General features: G+C 36.9%; 1 protein-coding gene across 11 annotated transcripts in view; it reads left to right on the top strand.

Annotated features, from left to right (window-relative positions):
• The window catches only part of ARHGAP32 (Rho GTPase activating protein 32), a 317,736-nt gene that overhangs the window by 202,915 nt on the left and 100,417 nt on the right, over window positions 1-14,404 (top strand). For 9 of the 11 annotated variants that reach the window (XM_054662829.1, XM_024347475.2, XM_054662828.1 and 6 more), the window contains 2 exons: window positions 11,613-11,750; window positions 13,543-13,635. In XM_054662829.1, coding sequence (XP_054518804.1) covers window positions 11,613-11,750; window positions 13,543-13,635 — 231 coding nt within the window. Of the gene's footprint in view, window positions 1-899; window positions 1,096-11,612; window positions 11,751-13,542; window positions 13,636-14,404 lie in introns of those variants that run through there. The other 2 variants (XM_054662830.2, XM_063783524.1) reach the window with 2 other exon arrangements.

The raw sequence follows: 14,404 nt of genomic DNA, 5'->3' as shown, positions 1-14,404 counted from the left end.
TCTCAAAAAAATTAATTAATAAATAATTAGCCTTCTGAATTATTTTTCTTGCAATTCAAAGAGTTCGTTTTTGTTCAGATCCATTGCTGGTGAGCTGACATGATCTTTTGGGGGTGTTAACCTTGTTTCGTCATCTTACCAGAGTTGTTTTTTCTGGTTCCTTCTCATTTGGGTGGACTATGTCACAGGAAAGATCTTGGCTTCAAGGTCTGCTGTTCAGATTCTTTTGTCCCACAGAGTGCTCTCTTGATGTGGTGCTCACCCCCTTCCCCTAGGGATGGGGCTTCCTGAGAGCTGGACTGCAGTGATTGTTATTGCTCTCCTGGATCTAGCCACCCAGTGGAGTTACCAGGCTCCGGGCTGGTGCTGGGGAGTGTCTGATGTGATCCATCTTCAGGTCTCTCAGCCATGGATGCCAGCACCTGCCCCAGTGGAGGTAGCAGAGGAATGAAGTGGGCTCTGTGAGGGTCCTTGGTTGTTCTGTTTAGCATACTGGGTTTTTTGAATGCTTGTTATGCTAGCAGTGAAGTTGTCAGGTGGACAGACTCAGGTCCTGTGGTTAGCCAGGATGTTACAGGTTGTGGAATTAGCTGTCATTTTCTCCTTTCTTAGAGCGGTTTTTTAATGAGTTGCTGTAATGGCGTGAGTTGGTTTGCTTCCAGCCAGGCGGTGGCGCTTTCAAGAGCATCAGCTGTGGTAATATAGAGGGGATACAAGCTTGGCTAAGGTCTCCTGGATAAGTAGTTTGGTTTCTCAGGTGAAGGGTGAGGCCATGGAGTTCCCAAGGGATTATGTCTTTTGTCTTCAGCTACCAGGGCAGGTAGAGAAAGACCATCAGGTGGGAGTAGGGTTAGGCGGATCTGAGCTTGGGTGAGGGTTGCTGCAGGCGCTGTGGGGGATGGGGTGTGATTCTCAGGCCATTGGAGTTATGATCTAAGGGGGATTATGACTGCTTCTGCTGCATCATACAGGTCACTAGGGAAGTTGCGGAAAGTTGGCAGTGACGGGTTTCATCCAGCTCCCATGCAGCCAGGAAGGCCAGTCTCACTCCCACTGTCCCCCATCAACAGCACCAAGTTTATATCCTGTCAGCTGGTGAGCAGGACTGAAATCTTGCCCCAGGCTACAAGCCTCCCTGCTGAGAAAACACGCAGGGCTTTCAGGCTTCACCCCTCCCCATCTACCTTGTCTTCTGTACTCCTATCTGTGCTTCCTGTTTACCTCCCAACCCAACCTGGATTCTGCCTAGGAAAATTTGCGCTTCATCAAAGTTATTACAAAATTGAGCTGGAACTTTCCTTTTTCCTGTGGTCTATCCCCAGTTCCACTGGCATCCCTCCCAAAGAACCCCTGTGAGATAAAGTCAGAAATGGCTTCCCTGGGCCTCTCTAGGGACCAGGAAGTGCCCAGGAAAGTGTCTACAGGACTCTTCCAGCTGCTGCTTCTACTTTTATATTTCACTCAGCTCCCTAAATTCATTTCTGCTCTAGGTAAGGTTAAATCTTTCTTCCATGATCTGGATTTTCAGGTTCCCCAGTGAGGATGAGTGTTCAGAGACAGACTTTCCCCCTTTCACACTTTGGGCACTCACAGTTTTTCGGCTGTCTCATGGAGTTTGCAGCAGCAAACTGCTTTTTTCCAACGGTTTGTGACTTCTTTTGGTTTTCCTGGTATGTTCCTGGGATGGTTTTGGGAGGAAAAGTTCATGATGTGAGCCTCCACATGCTGTTCTGTCTGTCCGAGTGGGATCTGCAAGTTAGTCTTGCCTCCTAGCCACCATTTTTCTCCTCTCTTCTTTTCTGATGCATGCGTTCAATGCTATGGATTTTTCTCTAAGCACTGCTTTCACTGCCTCCCACAAATTTGGGTAAGTTGTATTTTTGTTTTTATTTGGTTCAAAATATTTAGTAATTTCTCTTGAGATTTCTTCTTTTACCCATGTTTTATTTAGAAGTGTGTCATTTAATCTCCAATTTTTTTGGTATTTTTCAACTATTTTTTCTATTATTGACTAATAGTTTAATTCCTTGTGGAAATTTTTTCTGTTATTGACTAATAGTTTAATTCCTTGTGGTCTCATTACTGAAAAGAGGTCCTGATCCAGACCCCAAGAGAGGGTTCTTGGATATTGCACAAGAAAGAATTTGGGGAGAGCCCATAACGTGAAAGCAAGTTTATTAGGAAAATAAAGGAATAAAGAATGGCTACTCCATAGGCAGAGCAACAGCATGGGCCGCTCGTTGGCTATTTTTATGTTATTTCTTGATTGTATGCTAAGTAAGGGTTGGATTATTCATGAGTTTTCTAGGGAAAAAGGGTGGGTAGTTCCCAGAACTGAGGATTTGTCTCATTGTTAGATCATATAGGGTAACTTCTTGACGTTGTTATCTCATTTGTAAACTGTTGTGGTGCTGGTGGGAGTGTCTTTTAGCATGCTAGTACATTATAATTAGTGTATAATGAGCAGTGAGGATGACTAAAGGTCACTTTCATCACCATCTTGGTTTTGGCGGGTTTTGGCCGGCTTCTTTACCGCCTGCTATTTTATCAGCAAGGTCTTTGTGATCTGTATTTTGTACCGACCTGTCTCATCCTGTGACTTAGAATGCCTAACCTCCTCGGAATGCAGCCCAGTAGGTCTCAGCCTCATTTCACTCAGCACCTCTTCAAGATGGAGTCCTTCTGGTTCAAACACCTCTGACACTCTGTGAGCAGACATATTATGAATTCTATTTTTTAAAAACTTGTTATGGTATATTTTATGCCCCAGAATGTGGTCCCCAAGATACAGTGACTGTTCCATATGAGCCTCAGAAGCATGTGTAATCCGTTGTTGTTAAGGTATTCTATCAATATCAATTATATCCAGTTGATTGATGGTACCGTTAAGTCAACTATTTTCTTATTGATTTTCTGCCTACTGGATCTATTCATTTCTAATAGGGGGGTGTTAAATAATTTCTTATAGAGGGTGTTAAATAATTACAACTGTAATTATTTCTCCTTGCAATTTAATCAGTATTTGCCTCACAGTACTTTCATAGTCTGTTTTTAAGCACATAAATATTAAAGATTGTTTTATGTCTTCTTGGAGTATTGATCCATTTGACATTACTGAGTGCCCCATTTATCCCTCGTAACTTTCTTTCCTCTGAAGTCTGCTGTGACTGAAGTAAATATAGCTATTTTTGCTTTTTTAATTAAAAAGTTAGTATGGCATCTCTTTATCATTTTATTTTAATCTATCTTATATTTAAAGTTGATTTCTTTTAGACAGTTGGGTCCTGTATTTGATCCACTCTGACAGTTTGTCTTTTAATTGGTATGTTAGACCACTGATGTTTAAAGTGATTATTGATATAGTTGGATTAATATCTGCCTGTCATTGTTTCTGTTTATTGCCCTTGTTCTTTGTCCCTATTTTTGTTTTCCATACTTTGTCTCCTTTTTGTGTGTTTTTTTCCAACTTTATTGTGGTATATATAATTGTCAAATAAAAATTACATATATTTAAGGTGTAGAATGTGATATTTTGATATGTGTATGCGTTGTGTGATGATGACTGCAGCTAAGTTACATATCCATGTGTGGTGAGAACACTTATGATCAATTCTCTTTTTTTGTTTTTAATTGAGCATTTTATATGTTTCCATTTTGTCTCCTTTCTTAGAATATCAATTACATTAAAAAAAATTTTTTTAGGCTGGGTGTGGTGGCTCATGCCTGTAATCCCAGCACTTTGGGAGGCCGAGGCGAGCGGATCATGTGGTCAGGAGATCGAGGCCATCCTGGCTAACATGGTGAAACCTGTCTCTACTAAAAATACAAAAAATTAGCCAGGCATGGTGGCGGGTGCTTGTAGTCCCAGCTACTAGGGAAGCTGAGGCAGGAGAATCGCTTGAACCTGGGAGGCGGAGGTTGCAGTGAGCCGAGATCAGACCACTGCACACCAGCCTGGGTAACAGAGCGAGACTCCGTCTCAAAAAAAGAAGAAAAAAATTTTTTTTTTAGTGGTTGCACTACAGGTTGTGATATACATTACAACTAATCCTAGTTCACTTTCACATAATTATACTGCGTCATGAATTGTGCAGGTGCCTTGTAATAAAAATTATTTGTAATTCCTCTCTATCCTTTGTATTATTACTGTCATTCATTTTACATATAGAAATCATACATAAGCATATACATATACACATACCTCCATACACATATATATATATGTAAAACACACATAGTCAAGTACATTGTTGTTGCTATTATTTGAACAAACTATTATCTGTTGTATCAATTAAGAATAAGGAACCAAAGTTGTATTTTACATTCACTTATTCTTCTCCATTACTTTTCCATTATTTATGTAGCTACAGGTTTCTGATCTGTATCATTTTCTTTTTCTTTAAAGAACTTCTTTTACATTTCTTACAGAGCAGGTCTGCTGGCCACAAATTTTCTCAATTTTTGTTTGACAAGCTTTATTTCTCTTTCATTTTTGAGGGATAATTTTGCAGAGTATGGAATTCTAGGTTGCTGGGTAGGGGTTATTTTGTTAATACTTAAAACATTTACTCTACTCTCTTCTTGCTTCTGTGGTTTCTGAGAATATGTTATATAATTCCGATTTTGACCCTCTATAGGTAAGGTGTTTCCCCCGCAAACTCCCAGCTTCTTTCAAGATATTTTCTTTATCTTGGATTTGCTGAAGGTTTTTTTTTTGTTTTGTTTCGTTTTGAGGAGGGTGATGCAGTTTATCCTGCTTTATGTTCTCTGAGCTTCCAGGACTGGTGATTTTGTGTCTCGGTCATTATTGCTGGAAATATTGGTTTTGCTCCTTTCTCCATTTCTTCTCCTTCTGGTATTTTCAGTATGTATGTATCATACCTTTTATAGTTTTCCCACAATTTCTAGATGTTCTGTTCCTTTTCTTTAGTCTTTTCTCTCTTTGCATTTCAGTTTTGGTTGTTTCTATTGTGATACCCTCAAGCTCCAATTCTTCCCTCAGCTGTGTCCAGTCAACTAATGAATCCATCAAAGACATTCATCATTTCTGTTTTTGATCTCTAGCATTTTTTTATTCTTTGTTATAATTTCCAATTCTCTGCTTACATCTGTTCTTGCATATTGTCTACTTTTTCCTTAAAGCTTTTAGCAGATTAATCATGTTCTTTTAAATTATTGGTCTGATAATTCCAACATTCCTGCCATCTTTGACTCTTTTTCTGATGCGTCTTCAGTCTCTTTAAATGGTGTTTTTTTCCTTTTAGTTCACGTTGTAATTTTTTGTTGAAGGTGGACATAAGGTGGGTCAAAGAAGTATGTTAAATAGCCCGTTAGTAATGTGATGGTAAGGTGTGTGTGTGGGGGGAAGCATTCCATGATCCTGTGATTAGGTCTCAGTCTTTTTGTGAGCCTGTGCCTCTGAACTGTGAACTTCACACATGAATCTCAGTTCACAGCCCTCCATCCTGCACCTTTAGGTAGGACACGATGACTGGAGTGGGCTGGAGTTTGGTATTCCTCTTCTCCCCAGTGGAAAGCTCGAAGAAGCTGGAGCTGGATTTTCTTCTTACTCCAGAAAATGAGGCTGTGGTAAGAGTTTTTCCTGAGGGCAGACTTTGTTGAAAACATAGTGTTTGGGTGTGTTTCAGTTTATTTTCTCCTGTCCCTCTTAAGAGCACAAGGAGATTTTTTTCAGTATTTACTGTGAGGACCTAGTAGAGCTCACAAAAGTGTGTGGCTCCTGTGACGGGGTTCTCCGGGAGTTTTTATTGCTCAGTCATCCCTGAGCCTCTAGCAATTTATCAATTATAGATTAAGTTTTCCTACCCTAACACTGGTTCCCACAGAGGTTTCTGCGTGTGGATTTCTGCTGTGGGTAAGTGCAATTCTCTGTATTTACCTGTCTGCCTCTAATTTGGGAGGGGGATAGTGATTTGTTCCGTGACCCCACTTCTGTAACAGATTTAAGAAAGATCTGTTGATTTTCACTTTGTTCAGCTTTTTACTTGTTAACCAGTGACTTCTGAGCTCCTTACATAGCAGACCAGTAACCAGAAGTCCAGTGATTACTTTGTAACTAGACGGACATTGATCACTTCTGAAATGGAACTGTATCACGAATGTATTTTTGTATGGCCTGTCATTTCCATGTGGTACTTGGTAACACAAAACCAAATGAACTAGAAGTTGAGCTGGCAGAACAAATAAAAAGCGTATAACAAAAAATATTTTAATACCTCTTTTAAAAATATATTTTAAATACCTCTGTGGGAAGAATGCCTGAAGCAAATGAGACCAACACATTTCTTTTTTTAGTGATTCATATTCTGAAGTTATTTATTTTTTCTACCTTAACTACTTATTACTTATTCCTCCTAACTACAACTTTGTACCCATTGACCAACATCTCTTCACTTTCCCTATCCTCAGCTCATGTTAATCACCATTCAACTCTGCTTCTATAAATTCAGTTGATTCAGATTATACATGTGAGACCATGTGATATTTGTCTTTTTTTGCCAGGCTTATTTTATTGCGCATAATGTCCTCCAGATTTATCAGTGTTGTTGCAAATGACAGGATTTCCTTTAAGGCTGAATAGTATTCCATTGTGTACGTATACCACATTTGTTTTTATCTACTGATCCAGTGATGGACACTTAAGTTGATTCCATAACTTGGCTATTGTAAATAAGGCTATAGTGAACCAAGGAGAGCAGATATCTTCTTGACATACTGATTTCAAGTTCTTAGGATATATATCTAGATGTGGGATTATTGAGTCATATGGTAATTCTATTTTTAGTTTTTTGAGGAACCTCCATATAGTTTTCCAAAATGGCTGTACCAATTTATATTTCCAACAAAAGTGTATGGGGAGTCCCTTGTTTCCTTTTCTCTACAGCTTTGCCGACACCATCTTTTGTCTTTTTGATAATAGCCATTTTGACAGATGCAAGATGATATCTCATTGTGGTATTAATTTGCACTTCCCTAATGACTAGTGATATTGAGCATTTTTTCATAATATCTGTTGACCATTTGTATGTTATCTTTTGAGAAATGTCTGTTCAGTGCTTTTGCCCATTGGTTAATTGGGTTATTTTTTTTTCTGTAGAGTTCTTTGAATTTTTAAAATATATTTCAGATATTAACCCCTTATAAGATGTATTTTTTCCCAATCTGTGGAGGTTTTCTTTGCCCTGATAATCATTTTCTTTGCTGTGCAGAAGCTTTTTAGTTTGATATAATCCCATTCAAGACTAATTTCTCTTTGAGATCTTTTAAGCAGAAAGTTCAATATTGTGTAATAAACCATTTAATAAATAACATCAGTATACATTCAAGGAATTTTCTTGATTGTAACTCACTGAGTGTTACAGCTCTCAAAGGCCTAAGTAGGTTACAGCTCTCAAAAGGCTAATAGTTCCATCAAATAATTTGATTAAACATACAATTATACTGTAGTTTGATGATATGTTATAGTAATATACAATATACTCAGTAGAAAGGTTGGCAAAAATATGAATTTTTTATAAAATAAGAAATAAAAGTGACTGAGAAATATGAAATTGTGTTTAGCTTCATTAAGTCAATAAAAGGCAAATGAAAGAAGATACAGTTTTTCACCTACTGGAAAATTTTTAAGTCATTATTTTTAGTATTTGTGAAGATGCATTTGAAATAGACCCAAGCAGTAAAAATTGGTACAACGTGTCAATTTTTAGGAATTTTGTATATATTTATTTTAACTTTTCATTTCACAACGATTTTAGACTCACAGAAAAGCTATAAAAATAGTACAGAAATATCCTATTTACCCTTAACCCAGTTTCTGCTAATGTCACATTTTTAGGAATTAATGCTAAGGAAGTATAAGACATTGCAACATAAACTTAAATACAAATGTGTTATTTATAATCTTGTTATCAATTATTGTACTGTCATCTTAGAACTCCCAAATCTGTCAGTTTGGAAGTTTAAACACCTTTTTCAAAATCAGTCTTTATTAGTGGAGGCATTGTTCTAGTGTCTGGCTGGGCATGTTAACAATTTAACCAAACTAATATTTGCCTGCTATACTCCATGCATGATAGATGCATGAGCAATATAGCATGCAAAAGTTATTTTTATTCCAGACAGCTTTAACAGTGAGAAAAATACCAATAGTGATAGCTAATATTTAATGAATGGTTCCCAGGGAGTCTGTTAAGCACCTTACATGGATTATTTCACTTACTCTTCTGACAACCCCAGTTACTATTAGCCTCCCCATTTTACAGATGAGGAAACTGTGGAATAGTTATCTATGGTCAAGTGATTAGCACATAGCCTAGGGTAGTATAAATTCAGATCTTGCATTCTCAATTACTGGCTGCTGTTCTCATTCTTTCTTTTTTTCTTCTCTCTTCCCTCTGTTTCACACTTATGTAGCTCTAGAAATCTATTATGTAAGACAAGGGAAAATGATATTCCAACTAGCAAAGATTACCTTATAATACACCAGAACACTCTCTATTTCCTAAAGAGTGTTGGCTGAAAAAGGATTAGAAGCAAAGCCTATTTCTCTTCTACAAGCACCAGGCACCAAAAAATGTAGGACTACATTTCAGTGATCTTGACCACTTCTTCCAAAGGAGTAATAAATGTGAGCCTACCAAATTGCAGATCATTTCTCTCCTCACCTTTAATACCATGGAATAATTGTACACATGCTTGGAGTTGAAGCCTAATACATCTTCTCGTGAAAAGGAGCAGAAAAACAAAACATAAGTGAATGATCACCAGGGCATGCTGAATTATTCCAAAACAATAATGTTGAATTTGAGATTTTATTCTCCAAAGCTGAAGCTGATGATTCAGCCAATATGGAAAGCAACCTTTGATCTCTAAAGATATATTAACTTTTAGCTGACTGAAACCCTGATGCACTAAGAAGTAATTGTTAAGAATGTTCTTTTGTCTTTTGAGTTGTTGAACATTGGTGACTGGTTGCTTGTTCTGCTAAATATCCTGAGAATTTGTTTGGAAACCTTGTTTTCTACTTTTGGTAGGTTCAGCCCAGAGTAAGTTCTCCACATTAATAGAGTAGTAATAGCTAGCATGTATTGAGCAATTTCTATCTGCCTACTACTAAGCACTTTACATTGATTTATTTGATTTAATTCTTAAATAACCAGGATTCACAATTGGGACATTGTGGTCCTAGAGCCAAGCTATTAGCTGTGTATTTATTTCAGGAGTTGGTAAATCTAAATATATTCAGCATCTGTATAGGTAATGTTAGTTAAGGAAAATGGCTGGGTGTGGTAATGACATTGGCAAACTTGTGCTTGCTGTGCTGTACTTAAATGTTTTCAAATGCAGTTTCTAAAAACACTGTAGGCCAAACCTAAATCAGAAGATATAATGGATAAATTTGAAATACTATGGGTGATGGCTGTAAGGCCTTCTCTTTCAGATGAAAATTTAAATTATTTTATTGGATACTTATTTTCATGCTTGTTCTTTCACATACCTATGTGAAAATTTCAGCAAACTACCTAATCTGTGATTATATTCATAAAGAAGGAAATAAAGTTTTATGTTCCTTCTTTTTGATGAGATACTGCAAATTGAGGGGACAGTCTCAGACTTGGATAAAGTGTTTTACAATACATGTCAATTATGAAGATTATTTTTCCAATATATTAGTAAACAAATCTTCTAGAAGTCAATACATAAAAGTCATTGTAATAGAGAAAATGAACAGGATTTTGGTAGTAATAGGCAATTCATACAAAAATAAATCTTAATAACAAATGAAAAGATGCTAAGCTTCACTCATAATCAAGGGAATGTAAATTAAAAGAAGATACCATTTCATCTCTATCTGGTTAGCAGTGCTGTAAATTCTGATGATGCCAAGAACTGCAAGGATTTTGGGGCAGTGGGAACTCATATACTACTGTTGGGTGAATAAATTGGTGTTACCACTTTGGCAAATTTGAAATAAAATGATGCTTGTACATCATAACTTGGCAGTTCCCAGGAATGCTTTGGGTAGAAGGTAGTGATAGAACTGAGAAAATAAAGGAGTTTGCTTGAGCAAAGCATCAAAGAAAGAGCTAACATGGCAGGAAGAACAAACAGCACTTACAGAATCATGAAGGCAAGGAAAGGAACATTCAGCTCATGAATCGAATACATGCAAATCGTTCAATATAACTGGAAGCCAAGAAAGGGCATGGAGTAATAGCCAGTGAGATCAGTCTGGAAATTTAGACAGGGCCCAGATGATAAAAGCTGTGAAATGTGGGGATAGTTTGGGTTTAATCCTGTAGACCAGTGGCGCTCAATTCAGGCTGATCGTCAGAACTAACTGGATCCCTTTCCAGACTTAGTGAATTAGCATCTCTTAGAATAGGGACCAGGACACTGTTCTTCAAAAGTCTCAGTCACATTGCTTCTCTGCCTTTCAGCCAAGGTCAAGTGTAGAAGTCTTGACCACATCTATTATTTCATTCTTAGAACCCTCTGAAAGAGGGAGCTGGTAATGACTTTTTGTCTATGTCGTGGAGGATTACAGTCCAAAGTGGGATTATGCAAGTTTATCATGTTAATTTTTGATACACTAGTGATTAGAAATCAGCACCCTCTCATGAGGTGATACCCTCTGTTTCTGCTCCAGTTGTCTGGGGCAGATGGAGGAACTGGTGTCTCTGAAGGCTTTTTCTTTCAGACCCTCCAGATTTTTATGAGCCAAAAGGCTCTACATAAAAATTAAATTACATTGCAAAACTATATGCTATACAGTCGGGATTTGCTCATCATTACTCACCACAGGAGCTTTTGAAGGACTTGTTGTTGTTGCGGTGTGAGCTGATAAACTCTGTATTTTGTAGTTGGGGGTGCAGGGGAGGAGTTCAAAGGCAAGGCACATTAGCAATATTTCAGGTAAGAAATGATGATGGTTCTTACTGAAGCTTGGGCTATAGGACTGAACAAGAAGTGATAGATTCAAGAGAAGATTAGAAGATAGTATCTAATAAATATCCTTTATGAGTGTAATTTTAAAAAATGAGCTTGTGAGATTGGGCAAAGAAAGGAAGGCCTGAGAGGCAGGGAGAGCTGAGGTTTCTAGATGCTGTATGAATATCAAATATTTATAGAGGAAGACTTCAGTAGTTTTGGTTTTTTAGTATATTTCCGATCTCAGTCACAGAAAATGTTGGTAGTAACAAATCAAAACCTGATTTTATTTTTCTTTAATTTCAGTTAATATTCTCCTACCCAAAGTTATTTTATGGTTTTTTACTTTTTGGTAGATTTAAAATCACATGTTATCTTAACCATTTAGCAGTTATTGTTCTGAAAGTGAGGCAGTGGATTTTGACCAGCAGTAGGAAGAGGGATGGTGGAGAGTTCTATCTTATTTTCAATTATTGGCCTTTTAATGTAATATAACTTATTAGAGTGTTTCACAGTTTTAGCTATTAACTATCAAGTTAATAGAAACTTCTCATTAGAAAATATAAAATCTCATGAATAAAATAACATTATAGAATATGGCCTGATTCATAAGTATTCCCCAATAGAGGTGAATTATATGAGTTTCTTTTTTCTACCAATAGGGAAAAAGTTGGATTGTTAAAAGAAGTTATGAAGATTTTCGGGTACTTGATAAACATCTTCATCTGTGTATTTATGACCGAAGATTTTCCCAGCTCTCAGAACTTCCCCGTTCTGACACCCTGAAGGACAGTCCGGAGGTAAGCATTTAGTACATTTAGTACAGAGGTAATCACTATATATGAGTTTGCAGAAGTTTTTGTCTGTATACTAAACAAAAGCTTATACTGAACACTCAGGATGATTCCTGGGACTACTTGCCTGTTTCATAACTGAAAAGTTAGTAATGTTAAATATAATGTTTAGAATGAAAGTAGGTTCAGTGTGTAATTTTATAAGGGAAAACAACTCATAACAATATATCAACAAGCAATATATATGAGCAAAACATTCTCCAGAGAGCACATAAAAGTGGAAGCAAAAATATGGAAAAACATTGCCTTTCATGATGAAAGGGATCCATATTAACAGTGTTGAGTAGTTTATGACAGCATGCTGTGTGTATGCACCTACCTTCACCCCTACAAAAAAATAAATAGTAAAAACGTAAAAGATTTCTAAACAGAGATTCTTTATAGCATCATTAAACCAAAAGTACCATTGGGAATCAAAAATTGTAAGGAATCTTTAAAAGTAGATGGGATAAGGTTTATGGGGAAAAGTAAATATAGCCTAAACATGTGAGTGCAACAAGACTGCAAAACACAAGGAAACTAGAAAGTTTACACATAGAAACTGAATAAATAAAATAACTGAGAGGTACAAACAAGGCTTTTCAAAGGATGATTACTATCCTCTGAGAGAAAGTGAAGCTGTCACATTCATGAAATGGATTTAAATAAACTAAAATCAGAGATGTTGTAAACGAATATAGGATCATTTAAATTAATTTAGTAAGAGCAAACCTGAGTAACTGGACTCCATACAGAATGTACCCAGCTGAAGAGAAAGTCAGGGAGTTGAATGATCAAGCCAAGTCATTTATAAGAATACAACCCCTGGAAGGGACAGAAAGTTAAAAAGTTGTGAGAGAACAGTTGGGAGTCATGGAGAATAGGTCCAGAGAGGTTTCTACTGATGGGAGTTACAGGAGGAGAGAGTGGATGCAAGGAAATAATTAAAAATTGGTGTAAGCCACTCCCCCCACCAGATCTAAATAAAGTGATGTTCTGAGATTCAGTGGGTTCATTAAGTGCTAAAATATAACGGACACTGCAGCAGGGTCTCAGGAGTGTCTTAAAATACGGATCTCTTCGTACCATAGAAAATCTGAAAGTCCCTTTATCTGCATTTCCCATTTCTGCTTCATTTCATTTTTTTTGTTTCATTTTTTTCTCTCAGATTATCCTAAAACATGGCCACTACCAAGAGGTCCCAGGTTTTTATCCCCTTTTAAGAGAGCAGCCAGACTGAGCTAGAATCTGTGTCACAGTTCCTAATTCCTGGGTTAGCTCTTGATTGGTCCAACTAATACTGGGGCATATTCCTGGACCAGTCGGCTGAACCATGGTATAGGATCACGTATGAACATGGCTGCTCCTGCCACAGCCATGTGCATGGAAGATTACAGTGGGTCTTGGGGAAAAGGGTTTCCGAGTAGTAGGGGGAAATTTAGGCAGAAAAGCCAAATATGTATCTGCTATAGTTATCTTTTTGCATATTCAGTACAAAAATAGAAAGTGTCAAAATTAGAAACCATGGAATAGTATGATCGCTGATGATAAGGGGCTAGAAGTTGAAGCTCTGCATGAGACAGGGGCTGACTTGCTATGTAAGTGCCCATAGTGCTACTGGTAAGTTTCTGTGAAGAGTCCTCTGTAACTATTAAAATGCCTAAAGATCTATAGATTTTTTTCTTCCAGAAACCATCCAGTTTTCCCTGCCAGAGAGCATAGTATCTTTACTCAGTTACACTGATCTTTTTCTTTTCAGTCGGTCACTCAGATGCTTATGGCTTACCTGTCACGCCTTTCAGCTATCGCTGGCAACAAGATCAACTGTGGGCCCGCCCTTACCTGGATGGAGGTATTTCCTAATTCACTTTTCATGAAAAATATATATTTAAATTATCTACTTAAGAAATTTGATATTAACATAATTTTGATGTCTGTTGAGCTTCAGGAATCAAAGAAATGAAGTATATTCTCAGCATCTGGGAGGATAGATACGTGATACACGAAATATTTTTTCATCTCAAATCTTTCTTTGATAATCTTGGAAACTAATCTTAATATATTTTATGAATCTCGATGATACCTGTTATTTTGGTGTTTAGTATACTAATGTATATATTCAGCAAGGTGTACATTTTTTTAGTTGACTTAGTAATTGAAAATATTTTTCAGTTATTAGCAAGGGACAACTTTTTAAAGAGTCCTTTTTAAGAGTAAGTATTGAGTGAAACATTTTTCAGTAAATAGATTACATATTTATTCTTAATGTGCATATGTAGAGTTATATTGTTTTCTCCTCCCACTGGAAATTGGGAATGCAAGATGGAAAGTGGAAAGAATATAGAACTATGGGCCAACCTGCGTTGAGATCTTGGAAAAAGTATTGAATCTCTTGTAAATTACATAGCCTCTTTCATCTTTAGCATCTCACCTTTAAATGATGATAAGTATTTTTTTTTGGAGTTATGAGGATTAAATTAAACTGTATATGTTATAGGCACAGCACAATGACTAGCATATTTCTACTACCCAGTAAATGGTAGTTTTTTTTTTTTAAGACTCTTTGGGTTATTGTATCTCTAAATTAAAATGAATTTCTTTTATAGATAGTCAAAGAAGCA

Source organism: Pan troglodytes, chromosome 9, assembly GCF_028858775.2.
Source record: "Pan troglodytes isolate AG18354 chromosome 9, NHGRI_mPanTro3-v2.0_pri, whole genome shotgun sequence".
NCBI lineage: Eukaryota > Metazoa > Chordata > Mammalia > Primates > Hominidae > Pan > Pan troglodytes.
This window is presented reverse-complemented; position numbering and strand designations above follow the sequence as displayed.